General features: G+C 43.8%; 1 protein-coding gene across 6 annotated transcripts in view; it reads left to right on the top strand.

Moving 5' to 3' along the window:
* Positions 1–13,672, top strand: part of ACMSD (aminocarboxymuconate semialdehyde decarboxylase) — a 57,903-nt gene that overhangs the window by 4,315 nt on the left and 39,916 nt on the right. For 4 of the 6 annotated variants that reach the window (XM_043487542.1, XM_043487545.1, XM_043487544.1 and 1 more), the window contains 2 exons: positions 2,958–3,002; positions 10,582–10,678. In XM_043487542.1, the coding sequence (XP_043343477.1) occupies positions 2,958–3,002; positions 10,582–10,678 (142 nt within the window). Of the gene's footprint in view, positions 1–2,957; positions 3,003–10,581; positions 10,679–13,672 lie in introns of those variants that run through there. The other 2 variants (XM_043487543.1, XM_043487547.1) reach the window with 2 other exon arrangements.

Genomic DNA, 13,672 nt, shown 5'->3' on the forward strand with positions numbered 1-13,672 from the left:
CCATCACCACCGCCATCTTCATCATTGCTGCCTCCACTGCTACCAAACTCACCACCACAACCATCACCACCGCCATCATCATCATTGCTGCCTCCACTGCTACCAAACTCACCACCACAACCATCACCACCGCCACGTCACAGCCTCCAGTACTGCCATGACCGCCATGACTGCCACCACCACCTCTGCCTCCCCCTGCCATCACCACCGTCACCATCGTTATCACTGTTAGCATCGGTGAGGCCCTTTCTATACGCCAGGTCTGGTGTCGATAGCTTTCTCTGAATTGTTCCAGTTACTTCCCATAAAACCTTATGTCACTAAGACTACCGTTAGCCTCCTTTAACACCTAAGAAAACAGTGACTTCAAGATGGTAAGTTGCTCCAAGAAAGTAAAGGATCTTGAAAGAGGAGTGTTGTATGTGTGACAAGATCCCTCCATTCTTCCTCTGCCTGCCTCTCTGCCCTTCCCCAATGCCCTTTCCCTCACCTGTGAACTAACGGGTTAACATTCCACAGGGAATGAAGAAAAAGTAAGAGAATGAGGAAGGAGGGAAAAAAGGAAGGAAAGAAAGAAGGAAATAAAATCTTTTCTTTCACATTAAAGTAAGCTTTCAATAGCAAAGTTCCAGTTCAAGAGTGTATTTAAGTTTACTCTAAAGCGTAACTGACTGAAGCCATTCCAGCCCTTCCTCCAACCCCTTCTGGGCAGCTTTATCCGGGGGAAGAGAGAAGTAAAATACAAGCGGACTGAATGCACGAAGAGGGTGGGAATGCACCGCAAAGGAAAAACTGGGTGCAAGGAGACATGCAAGGAGTCCAAGGTAGACAGGTGCCCTTGCATGCCCAGCCTACTAAGCCAGGCCCTCCGGTGTCACTTGGGGAGCAGCAGGTAGGTTTCCAGATCTAATGTGATTATTTGGAGCTAAAATTCAAGAACAGACCTTCTACCCAGGCAGAATAAAGTTGGTAGAGAACTGACCAAATCTGAAGTCTACTGGAGAAGAATCCAGGGACAGACTCAGAAACACACGAATGCCTCTCCGCTTCAAGCCCAGACCTCCCCTCTCAGTCTGGAGGTGAGAGGGAAGCCAGGAAGGAAGAGATCTGTCAAAACCTGGCTCCCTCTACACAACCTCCCTGTGCCGTGACGTAAGAACCAAACTACCATCACCTGTTCTCATCCAATCACAGCAAGCTAGGAGTCGTTGTGGAGTTCATTAAGTCTACCCATTTTGGCTGACAGGAGCTGTTGAATAAGCCCTTTACCTCATGGTCTCTGGCCTCCATGCCATCCCTCTGACCTCACTCTTTGAGAACCATTGCTTTAGAGCATGGAAATACTGGACACTGGAGGTTATACTCCAATCCAAACCCAGATTACCTTTCCAGGCTCCCTCCCATGACACTGCCTGACCCAGGTTGTGTGTTAGCATCCTCCTCCAGGCTCCCAGGGAACTTGTGTGTCACTCTGACACTTTAGGTCTCACACATGATAAGGCTCTTCAATTATCTGCCCAGCCCAGCCCAGCGTTGGCTTCTCAAGACTGTGTTCCCTTCATTTTTATTTTCTCTGCCCTAGAAATGCTGGTCATGGTGGGACTCCATGAGGGTTTGACGAATGAATGAACAAACAGAATGAGATTTTAAAACCTATCTTTAACATGAGTCATATATACCTATGTTCTTAGGCAAAGTCTTTCAGATTTTTTTATTCATGACCCCCAAGAAAAAAATATATTTCATATTGTGACTCAGTACAAACATTCATATACATAATGGAAATAAGAGTTTCCAAAACTAATAGACATAGAAGGCATTCTATCCTATCCTATCCTATCTTATTCCATTCTATCCTACTTTATTCTATTCTATTTCATTATATTCCATTGTTTTACTTTCTTAGCTTGAGTCTTCCAAGAAGCAGACCTTGAGATAAGGGTTTAAATGCAATTAGTTTACTTTGGAGGTAATCCCAGGAAACACCAGTAGAGTGGGGAGATGAGACAGAGAAAGCAACATAGCCCTTGAAAGTGTAGAATGTGTGCCTCACCTCAGAGCCACCCTGCCCAAGGGGCTGAGAAAACAGTGTATGCTGTTTATACATAAATGCCCTCAGTCATGATTGAGGGATCTGGGAGACAGGCAAGAAAGGGGTTACTAATTTCCTAGTATTTCTGATCCTCTAGAAGTTGGTTAGTCAAAGTTGGCTCCAATAGCAAAAGGGAAAATCTTGTCCAAAAAATGTGAGTGCTTTTGCTTGAGAGAGGGCTGGTGTTCACAGAAGCACTACAGGGAAGGAATACGGGTGGGACACCAGTGGCATCTGTTACACATAATATTTCATGTTTTCAGAACATCTGGGCTATTAACCACTAAATTGATTTCATGATCTACTCACGGATTGCATCCCACAGTTAATGTTCTAAGATGGTATTTCCTAAAGAGTGGTCCTTCCAGCCTGTACTGCTAATGGTCTGGAAAGGATTTTAGGTGGTACACAAGCAAATATTTTTTAATGTTCATCCTTATTCAGAAATTGCAGGGACTTCCCTGGGGTCCAGTGGTTAAGACTCCACACTTCTACTGCAGGGGGCATGGGTTTGATCCCTGATTGAGGAACTAAAATCCCACATGCTGCATGGCCAAAAAAATAAAAGAATATGTATAAATGAAATAAAATTTTAAAAAATAAAATAAATTTTTAACATGCTGTAACATGCATTAGGAAAAATAAAACCAGCACTTCCGTGATATAGAATTCTCTTCCTGAAAATTTCAGGAAAAAATAACCTGATTTGAATATAAACATGGAATAAGTGGTCATGGGCATGGGGAATGAAATGGGAAGTTGTGTGAAAGGATGGCACTTGGATGCTCTGGCCCAGGGACTCCGCTTTCTTGCAGTCCTCTCTGCTGTGGTCTTCTAGTCTGATTGTTCTCCCCCTTCCCCACAGAGATTCGGGTATGGAGGCTGGGTGCAGCTCCAACACCATGGCAAGGTGAGTGTCTCCCAAAGAACCACTGTGCCCCAGACCCCTGGACAAACTGAGTCTGAGATCTTCCTGCACTCGGTCCTCCAGGGACCCCCAACTCTTTTGTCCTCCAACTGACCTTTATAGTAGGCAGCACTGAGGTTTCTCAAAAGTATTTCAAAAATGGGTGTAACTTCAAAGAGCAGCATTTAGAAAGATAAAATTGAAATTGGAGAAAAAAAGGAAGAAGTCTCTCTTTCTCTCTCTCTTTTTTTTTTTTATTTTTTTGTCCTGGAACCAATTTTAGCATTGCTCTGCCTCAAGGAAGCGACCTGGCTCTCTCCACAGTGACGACAGTATATTAAGGCCGACCAAATAAATCGAACAGTTTATGTTTGAGCACAGGTGGAGAAATTAAACATGGAGACAAAAGCAAGGAGAAGCCACTGTTATTAAGGGCTGAGTTTAGTCTGAGGAAAGAGCGAGAGGAGGAAGGCTTGGGGCAAAGCATTTAGTACACAATGAGGCCTGAGAGTGAGCTGCCAACTAGGGGTCTGGACCGACTTCATTTTCAGAGGCATCACATGCCCTCATGGAGGGCAGGGGGGACCCTCCTGAGCTTCCAGCAAAGCACAGACATGACTAAGTCAGCCCTGAAGGACTGGGGGTATGGGAAGGCCACACGCAGGGGTAATTCAATGCACTGTGACCAGGTAAGGACCAGGTACTGGAGGATATAGATTTGGGCACCAAGGATTTGGAGAAGGCCTCCCGGAAGAAGTGATGCTCTTCCTGAGTCTGGAAGCAGAGGTGAACATTTGCCCAAGGAATAAAGGAAAAGAGAAAACAGAGACAGGGAGCGAAGGCATGGGGATATTAAACATCTGTAAGCCCAGAACTCAAGCACTTGGCTAGGGAGGGTATCAGCATTTCTCAAAGTATGGTCTGCAGACCAGCAAGTTCAGGGTCACCAGGGAACTTGGGATAAAGGCCAATTCTTGGGCCTCACCTCAGACCTACAAAATCAGGAATGCTGAGGACTGGGCCAGCAATTTGTATTTTGACAAGTCTCCAGGTGATTCTGATGTTCACTCAAGCTTGAAAACCACTGGCTCTATCCACTCACTCATTCACTGATTTTTATTGACACCTATTTGATGCCAGGCCCACCAGGCTACACACGTGGAATATGCTGGTGAACAAGACAGACACGCTCCCTGCTCGAATTCTAGGGGCAGCAAACAAACGTGATCGCTTCAGAGGATGGAATAGAAAGCAGTGCTGGAACAAGGGGTGACTAGGAGATTCATCTGGGCTGGCTGGTTGGGGAGCTAACAAAGACTGAAGATGATGAGAAGGAAAACCCTGGAAGAGTGTCCCTGGATGAGGGAATAGCAGTTGCAAAGGCTGCAATGTGAGGAAGGGCTGTGTTCAAAGAACAAGAAGGAGGACAGTTTGGCTAAGATGTGGTGCAAGGGGGAGATGGCAGGAAAAGAGGCGGGCAGGGACCAGATCATGGACAGACTTGAAGCACATGCTAAGGAGGCCAGATTTTAGTCTCAATGCAATGCAAATTCCTTGAAAGGTCTTAATGGCTTAAACAGGTCCGCTGGGGACTTCCCTGGCGGTCCAGAAGTTAAGACTCTGCACTTCCAATATAGGGAGTGCAGGTTTGATCCCTGGTCAGGGAACTAAGATCCCTCATGCCATGCAGCATGGCCAAAAAAAGGAAAGCATTAAAAGGCCACCTAGTGTACTTTGTAGGGGTCAGATAGAAGCATGTAAGAGTTTGGGGGGCAAGGTGGTAGGAAGAAGCTGGAGAGGCAGGCAGAAGCCTCATCAGACGGGGACTCAGGGGATGGGCTTAGGCCTTTGTACTTGATCCTGAAGGCAGTGAGGAATCATTAAAGAGTTTTTTTAAACATCAGAATCTCTGGGGCAGCTCATTCTCACCTTCATCAAAGACTGCCCACTAAGAGCCAGTTTAGACACCAGACTGCACTTCTCCCGTGAAAAGTGCCAGTTCCCAGCCTGGGAGCTGGTGATCTAAGCTGGCCTCCTGTGCTCAGTCATCAAGTCACGTCCAGCTCTTTGCGGCCCAATAGACCATAGCCCACTAGTCTCCTCTGTCCATGGGATTTTCCAGGCAAGAATACTGGAGTGGGTTTTCATTTCTTCCTCCAGGGGATCTTCTCAACTTAGGGATTGAACCTGTGTCTCCAGCATCTCCTACATTGGCAGGTGGATTCTTTACCACTGAGCCACCCGGGAAGCCCTAAGCTGGCTCTCAAGTCTGCCCAAAAGAGAAAATAAGCTGAGTGGAGATGATGACAAGGCCACTAGGAAGCCCCAAGTGGAGGATGAGCAGCCTGTAATTTTTTTTTTTACTCCATGTCCCAGGCTGCAGTTTCTACCCTTCACAACTAGATCTGAATGGCCTTCGTTTCTGTGTCAAGAGAAGTTTGGTAAACATAACAGCAAATCTCAAAACAAAAACAAAACAAACAAAAAAACCTCAAACAAACAAGAAACCCAAGAATGAAAATATTTCAAATCAAATCTACTACTTGCATAGTTCCAGCAAAATTGGATATAACAGTAGTCTAATCAAAGTGATATTCTCCTTTCCTCCATTTCAAAAGCAGAACTAAATTGTTTTGGTTCTTTTTATAATTACAGTGGTCAGGGATCACAGTCACTGGAAAACAACATATAAATACATACAGATTGCAAATTCAGCTTAGAGCAATTCCTTTTTACTTACCTACATTCCTTTTGTGAATAATATTTTCTGTCCCCCATCCATGACTGATTTACCTCAGAGATTCCTATTTCCTGAAAGGTATTTCCCAAACACATCTTTGGTCTGCCCTATTTGTTTCTCTTCTTAACCTTTGATTTTTCAGTGCTTTTGGAGTGAATCAAGGGGTATTGCTTGCCATGATAAAGCCTTGTTCAGAACTGAAAAACATCATTTGTCCTTGGGTTGACTATGTATAATTTGGTTGAAAATGTATAAAACTACATACGCCCTCCTCTCAGGAGAAGCATGGGGTAGGGTAGAATTAAGTGCCGATGGCAGGAACACCCCGCAGCGTTTAAGGGAGGCCAGATCCACGGCCCAGTTCAAGCACACGGGCCATCAACGTCTATGCGTTTTTCAGGCCCTTGAAATGCAAACACACATTGCCATCACACTTAGTATTTTCACCCACACTATTCTGTGTGATCTTCAATCATCAGGTTCCTGCTCTCAAAATGATTTCCCTCTCACTGGGGAGCCAAGAAGACACTCAAATGAATAAAGAACATACAGATAGTGACAGTACTGTGCTGAGCAAAAGAGTGAGGGAATTCATGGGGTGGGAAGGGCAAGACAGCAGGCAACTTTCATGAAGATAAAAAACCATAGGACTGTAGGCCTAGGGATCATCTAGTCCAGTGTTTAATGGGTTGCAACCCAACAATGAGTAATAATATCAATTCAGTGGATTAGGACAGCTTTAAAAATAAAATACATTACAAAAGAAAATAGCAGAATGTATTGTTCACGGTGAGGGTAAGTGTTATTTCATGAAACTTCTGTCTCAAGTTTGTATCTTTATAAATAGATATATATGGATGTACTGGGTCGCAATGGAAAATATATTCCTTATAATGTGGGGTTCTCAGCCAAAATCGACTGAAAGCCATTCATTTTGCCCAATGTCCTCATTTCATGTTTTTATTTTTAAGGTTAATTTTCCATTACATAAGTAGAATCTGAGTAAATTCTCCTTTTTAAATTTAAGCTGTTGAAGATAAAGCTACAGTTTCATTGGGTCAGCATTCCCCATCCTCAAAAGTAATTCCTATTAACAGTTTGGTGGGTATCTTTCCAGACATTTTTCTATGATTTTACTTATATATACATGCACCTACATAAAAGGATATAGGATTATTTAATATGTTTATGTACATATTTTTTAGCTAAGTCAATCAGGTTCCAAACAGAAAACAAACAAAATACTTAGGATATTTTGAACCGAGTTAACAAAGAGCCTATTTATAAAGGTGTAGACACATGATTAAGTTGTGGGGACAAGCAGGGGTTAGATGATGAAGCCCCTTAGGTCAGGTTAAGGGGTTTGCGTTTTATCTTCAGGACAATAGAAATCCATTCAAGAGTTTTCAGTGGGGACCTAGCAAGATCTAATTTAGGGTTTTAAGAGTTCACTCTGCTGCTTTGTGGAGACTGGGTTAGAGAGGAGCAAGAGTGAAAGCAGAAAGAAATCAGGCTGGAGGCTGGAGCATCATTCAGCTCAGAGAAGATAGGGCTTGGACCAAGGCTGGAGCAGTGGAGATGGAGAAATGTGGATGACTGCAGGGTCTATTTTGGAGACATATTGGGAAATGGATGGGATGGTGACATGTCAAGCAGAGGGAAGTGAAAAAATGATGTGGTCTCAGAGGGGTGAGAAAGATAATGCTGACATCAAGGAAAGATGCAACAAAGCCAGGAGGACAAGCAGATCTGAGCAAGAGATGAGCAGTAGCAGGTTGAGTGAATACTGCTGGAAGTGGTTGTAACATAGCTTCCCATGGAGCTGTCCTTCAGACACTTTAAAGTGACAGCTGCAGTGATTACAGAGGCTGCTTCCTGGCGATAGTGTCTGGGTCATTTCTGCCAGCTCTGCACCTCAAGCCCAACCAGTCTAGCAGCTTGCGTGGTCTAGAGGTAGAGCTTGAGTGGGCACCTGGGGAAGGGGGAAGAGAATGGAAATTTGTTGATAAAATACTGAATTTAAAATACATATTTTTTCTTTTTTTCCCTGTGCTATTATTTTCCTTCTTGTCCACTGATTCTATATGTAATAACTTGCATCTACCAAACCCAAACTCCCAGGCCATCTCTCCTCCATCGTCCTCCCCCTTGGCAACCACAGTCTGATCTCTATGTCTTTAGTCTGTTTCTGTTTCATAGGTAGGTTCGTTTGTGCCAAATTTTAGATTCCACATATAAATGATATTATATGGTATTTCTCTCTCTCTTTCTTACTTTACCTAGAATGATAATCTCTAGTTGAATGCATGCTGCTGCAAATGGCATTATCTCATTCTTTTTATGACAGAGTAGTATTTCATTGTACTACATCTTTACCCATTCATCTGTCAATGAACATTTAGGCTGTTTCCATGTCTTGGCTATTGTAGTTAGTGCTGCTATGAACATAGGGGTGCTTGTATCTTTTTGAATTGGAGTTTTGTCTGGGTATGTGCCCAGGAGTGGGATTGCTGGATAACATGGTCATTCTATAAAATACACTTTTTAGTGATACACAATACCAGACATTTGAAATATCTGCTATATTTGGACTCATTTGTAGACAGTATTAAAACTAGAACTTAAGAATCAGAAGTGTCACAGGTGAGGCTCTGAGGTTCCTTGGGAATCAGACTCTGAGATGGAGATGAGCATGCGGAAGGTTTAATAGGAAGTGCTCTCAGAATGGACCTCAGTGGAAAGGAGGAGGAAAAAAAGGAGAAAGGAGGAAGTAGGATAAGACAGGGCAATGTTGAGCTGTGATGTTCTCAACAGAAGCTCTAGAGCTAAACTCCACAGGGATCCCAAGTTGGGGATGGGAGGCAAAGAAGAGGGGCCTTTTGCCTCCACAGTAATCAGTCACTGGAAATGGGCTGCCCTGGAAATGAGGCAGGACTTTGAGGGAAGTGGTTCTCTTCACCCAAGGCAATCTTCCTATTTTCCCCAGAGGGACTGACAACTGACAGCTGTCTGCCAGCAATACTCCCTGGCAAGTCTCAGAAGCTAGGAGAAGAAATCCTCTTTTTTTTTTGGTCATGTTGCACAATTTGAGAGATCTTAGTTCCCTGACCAGGGATTGAACCCAGACCCCCACCAGTGAAAACACAGAGTCCTAGCCACTGGACAACCAGGGAACTCCCAACTCCTCTATTCTTGAAGGGGGATCTTGGTGGCACTTTATACCATCTTGGGAAGGATAACTGAATCACGTCGCTATATAGTAGAAGTTAATAAACACTGTAAATCAACTATATTTCAATAAAATACATTTTTAAATAATAAAATACTAATATCTACAAAAATAGTAGGCTTATGGAACCTGTGCCCAGTCAACTCAAGTACTCTGTTCTTCGTCTCCATGGATGGGAATTTGTGCCTTAATTTCTTCCTTTTCTCAATCTTTCCAATCTCCATGCTTATGACCTAAATTATAGTGGTATATTATTAACTTGTCTTTTTTCCTCAACTGTATATCCTTTTTTTTTCCAACTGTATATCCTTAAAGTTTTTACGTCAGTCAGAGAAAGTAAAGTAGGTGCTAAATTAACATGTTTTATAATGAAAAATGAGCAAACTGAGGTTCAGAAATGTTTAACTTGCTCATGGCTACACAATAAGTTGCAGAATAATGCTTTGAACCTGAGCAGTCTGATTTTAGGGACCTGATCAGAACTTTTCCCTTTCTTTAGCGATCAGCAACCCAAAACTCAATTTAGAGCCTACTGCCATGATTTGAGGAGCCATTTATTTTGGCCCCCCTGCCCTGAGTATTAAAAGGTAGTGAACAAGGCAGGCACGATGCCTGGGAGAAGCAGCAGCTCAGCACCAAACTTCAAATGCACTTCTAGACTGAGTCACTGCACAGCCTGCCTCCCCCTGCACGTGTTGACATCAGCGGGCCCTGCTCTGCCAGACACATTATTTCCTCTCACTATCCATCTGTTGCTTCTTTATAAAACAAGAAGCTTGGGCTTCCCTGGTGTTCCAGTGGTTAAGAATCCATCTGCCAATGCCACGGACATGGGTTCAATCCCTGGTCTGGGAAGATCCTACACGCCATGGAGCAACTAAGTCCATGTGCCACAACTACTGAGCCTGCACGCCTAGAGCCTGTGCTCTGCAACAAGAGAGGCCACTGCAATAAGAAGAGTAACTCCCACTCGCTGCAACTAGAGAAAACCTGAGTGCAGCAACAAAGACCCAATACAGCCAAAAATAAATAAATGAATAAATAATTTTTTTTAAAAACAGGGTTGGACAACACAGCCTATCTCAGAGGTCCTTACCAGTTCTAAAATGTTATAAATTTAGTTTTCTAGATCCTGGGCCATCCTCTCAGCTCTTGAAGCCAGCAGTTCAGAATGGCAAGGTAACCTACACAGTCCTCAGTTGTATAGTCCCAAAAGGTCATGACCATGACCTGGTTCTCTGTATCCAGCCTCTGACAACCACAGAGCACACCCCTTCAAATCCAAGTCAATATTAAGGCAGGGGGAAAACAAGTTGAGTTCTGCTAAACAAACAGATTTGTACTTCTTCAAGGATTAAGGAAAAATGCCTAACAAGATTAGGGAAGAACCACATTCCAAAGCATACAAGGAAGAATTCATCTAAGTAAGCTTGTGTGTGTGTGTATGTTAGTTGCTCAGTCATGTCCGACTCTTGGCAACCCCATGGACTGTAGCCCACACACTTCTCTGTCCATGGGATTCTCCAGGCAAGAATACTGGAGTGGATTACCGTTCCCTTCTCCAGCTAAGTAAGCTTAGGTCACCTTTTGCTGATATGAGTTTCCTGTCCTAGGGAGAAGCAAAGATGCTGAAAGATGGGAAGGTCTTCAGAGTGGTCCAAGAGAACTGCTGGGATCCAGAAGCTCGTCTTAGAGAAATGGACCAAACAGGTATTTACAATGAGAAAAGGTATCAATGTTTGCATCTGATGTTAGAGGCAAGTCTGCCCTTTGATTACCTTACATGATTTATATGATGGCAACCTCTGATCCCATTTTCTCCACTGTTCCAGTGTCACTGGGGGAGGGATGGTACCCTCCACTATACTGTTTTTAGAGTGTGGATTTAAAATTTAGATATGTATGTGCTCAGTTGTGTTTGACTCTTTGAGACCCCATGGACTGTAGCCCACCAGGCTCTCCTGTCCACGGGATTTCCCAGGCAAGAATATTGGAGGGGATAGCCATTTCCTTCTCCAGAGGAATCTTCCCAACCCAGGGATTGAACCCAGGTCTCCAGCATTGCAGTCAGATTCTTTACCGTCTGAGCCACCGGGGAAGCCCCCAAATCAGGTACACTTGTTTTAAAGTAGAATGCTTTGTTATTGGGGCTTTCTAGGTGGCACTGGTGGTAAAGAACCCTCTTGCACAATACAGGAGACATAAGAAACTCAGGTTCAATCCTGGGTCGGAAAGATCCCCTGGAGACAGGCATGGCAACCTATTACAGTATTCTTGCCTGGAAAATCCCATGGACAGAGGAGCCTAGAGGGCTACCATCCACACGGTCGCAAAGAGTCAGACACGACTGAAGCAACATAGCACACACGCACGCATGCTGTATTATCAAAAAGATAAAAGTAGGATTTTATTCTTTTAAACATTTTAAATTCAAATGCATAGTATTTACTTATAGAGCCAATTAAAACAGTGAGAATTAGGGATTTCCCTGGTGAGCCAGTGGTTAGGACTCTGGGTTTCCACCACAGGGGTCCTGGGTCCCATTCCTGGTCAGGGAGTTAAGATCCCACATGATACGGCATGGCCAAAGAAACAGACAAACAAAAACAGTAAAAATTAGAACTCACAGATTAAAGACGCCAACTGCTTTCTTAGTTAGAGTCAGGATCCGATTTGTTTCTGCAGTTTGCTTCAGCACAGTACACAGAACATCCCCACTGACACACACATGGGGTGGCAGGAGGAGCAGCTCCAGAAAAGTAATCACAGAGCCCCACTACACTCTACAATAAAACCAATCCAAACATTTGAGAGGGGAGAGTTAGGACATTTTTGTTTCCTAGCTAAATCAGTAACAATTTCTAAGAACTGCTTGCATTCCTTATCCTATATTTAAAAATCAAACAAGTCCCCCCAGTTTAAAAGAATTGTGAAAGCCTATCTAAAATATGATATGATGGACGGGGATGAAAAATAAATAAAATTTAATTTTTAAAATACGGTGTGACAGCCACATTGTGCTCTCACTTGTCATTACCTGGCTGGCTGTGCCACCAAAGAGGGCGTGCTCCAACAAGAGCACCCAGCCTTCCGGACACCCACGGGCCATGCCCAGGGGCTGTGATGAGGAACCCCCACAATAACACTGGCAGGCCTAACTTTTAACATCAGTGGTCTAGATTTAATGCAGAAAACAACAGGCTCATACACACAAACAAACGAGTTTGGATCTACCACCTTTATAACCAAAGACAAATGCATGAGAAGTTCAAATACATACACAGAGATAGCAGGAGACATTTTATTCTAAGGTCTGCATAAATTGAGTTGAACTATTAGCCCCAAAATGTGCAGGCAGTCTCTGGCAACTCTAAGCTAGATGGGCTTCCCTGGTGGCGTGAGTGGTAAAGAACCCATCTGCCAATGCAGGAGACATAAGAGATCCCTGGGTTGGGAAGATCCCCTGGAGGAGGGCATGGCAACCCACTCCAGTATTCTTTCCTGGAGAATCTCATGGACAGGGGAGCTTGGCAGGCTACAGTCCATTGGGTTGCAAAGAGTGGGACACAACTAAGCAACTTAGCATGCACACACGCACTCACGCACTCTAGGCCAGATATTGCATTATAGATTTTTTAAAATAACTAAAAGTATGTCTAAATTGCATTCACATTGAACTTTGTAGAAAGCCTGAAGCACCTCTATAGGCCATTCTAGAGAAAATGGTACACAGGCCCCTGTTCTAGAACAGGGATGGGAGGGGCAATGGAGAGAGAACTGGCTTCCCAGACTGAGAGCAGAGCCCAAGCTGAACCAGAGCTCCCACCTCTCAAGGGGAAAGCTAGTGGAGATGATGACTAGTGTCAGAACCATTGTTCAAGACTGAAGTTTAGATAAAGAATGGCCCCTTTGGTTTTGGTTGTGTGTTTCATTCCATGGCTCTCCTTAAGAGAACAGTCATGGCTATCCCTTGCTGAGCATTTATTTTGTTTCCAGGCATTGTTCTCAGCACCCGATGTGTATTAACTCAATTTCTATAACAACCATAGGAGGTAGCAACTATTATTATACCCATTTTACAGACGAAGAAACTTAGGGACAGAGGTTAAGCAATCTGTCCAAGATTACATAACTTACAGAGGGCAAAACAGGGATTTGAACCCAGGCAGTCTGGCCACAAGGGCTTAGCAGTGTATCCTTCTGCCTCTGCTGAGGTAAGAAAATAAAATGATAAAGGCACAACACAGAAGATTTCAGCATACTGTGCCATTTTCACAGGGAGACAAATGTAATTGGCAGCTCCTGGGTTACTCCATCACATTACGTGGCAGGCCTTGGTTGTACCTATTCCCACCTGAGGGATGCAAAGCGTTTAAATGATTTGCTAGGGAAGACACAACAGTAAATGGTAGAGCTGGGACTGTACTTGGGACTGTCTCTCTCATTCCATCACTCTTCCAAGGGAGCTTTTCCCAAGCCTCCCTCAGGATAAGAATTGCCTGGGGTGCTTACTAGGAATTTTTTTCAGGCCCCATCCACTGAGTCAGAGTTTCTAAAGGAAGGCCTTTGAATTTGTTTTTATGATGTCACTTCTCTCCACCCCTGGCCTCTGCCCACTTTACTCAAGGTAAAGTGGTAAATTTGGGGAATGCTGTGCTATGCCAAACTTTTAAATACCTGTTTGTTTTTTAATATCAGCTCTAA

This window comes from Cervus canadensis, chromosome 15 (assembly GCF_019320065.1).
Source record: "Cervus canadensis isolate Bull #8, Minnesota chromosome 15, ASM1932006v1, whole genome shotgun sequence".
NCBI classification, from domain to species: domain Eukaryota; kingdom Metazoa; phylum Chordata; class Mammalia; order Artiodactyla; family Cervidae; genus Cervus; species Cervus canadensis.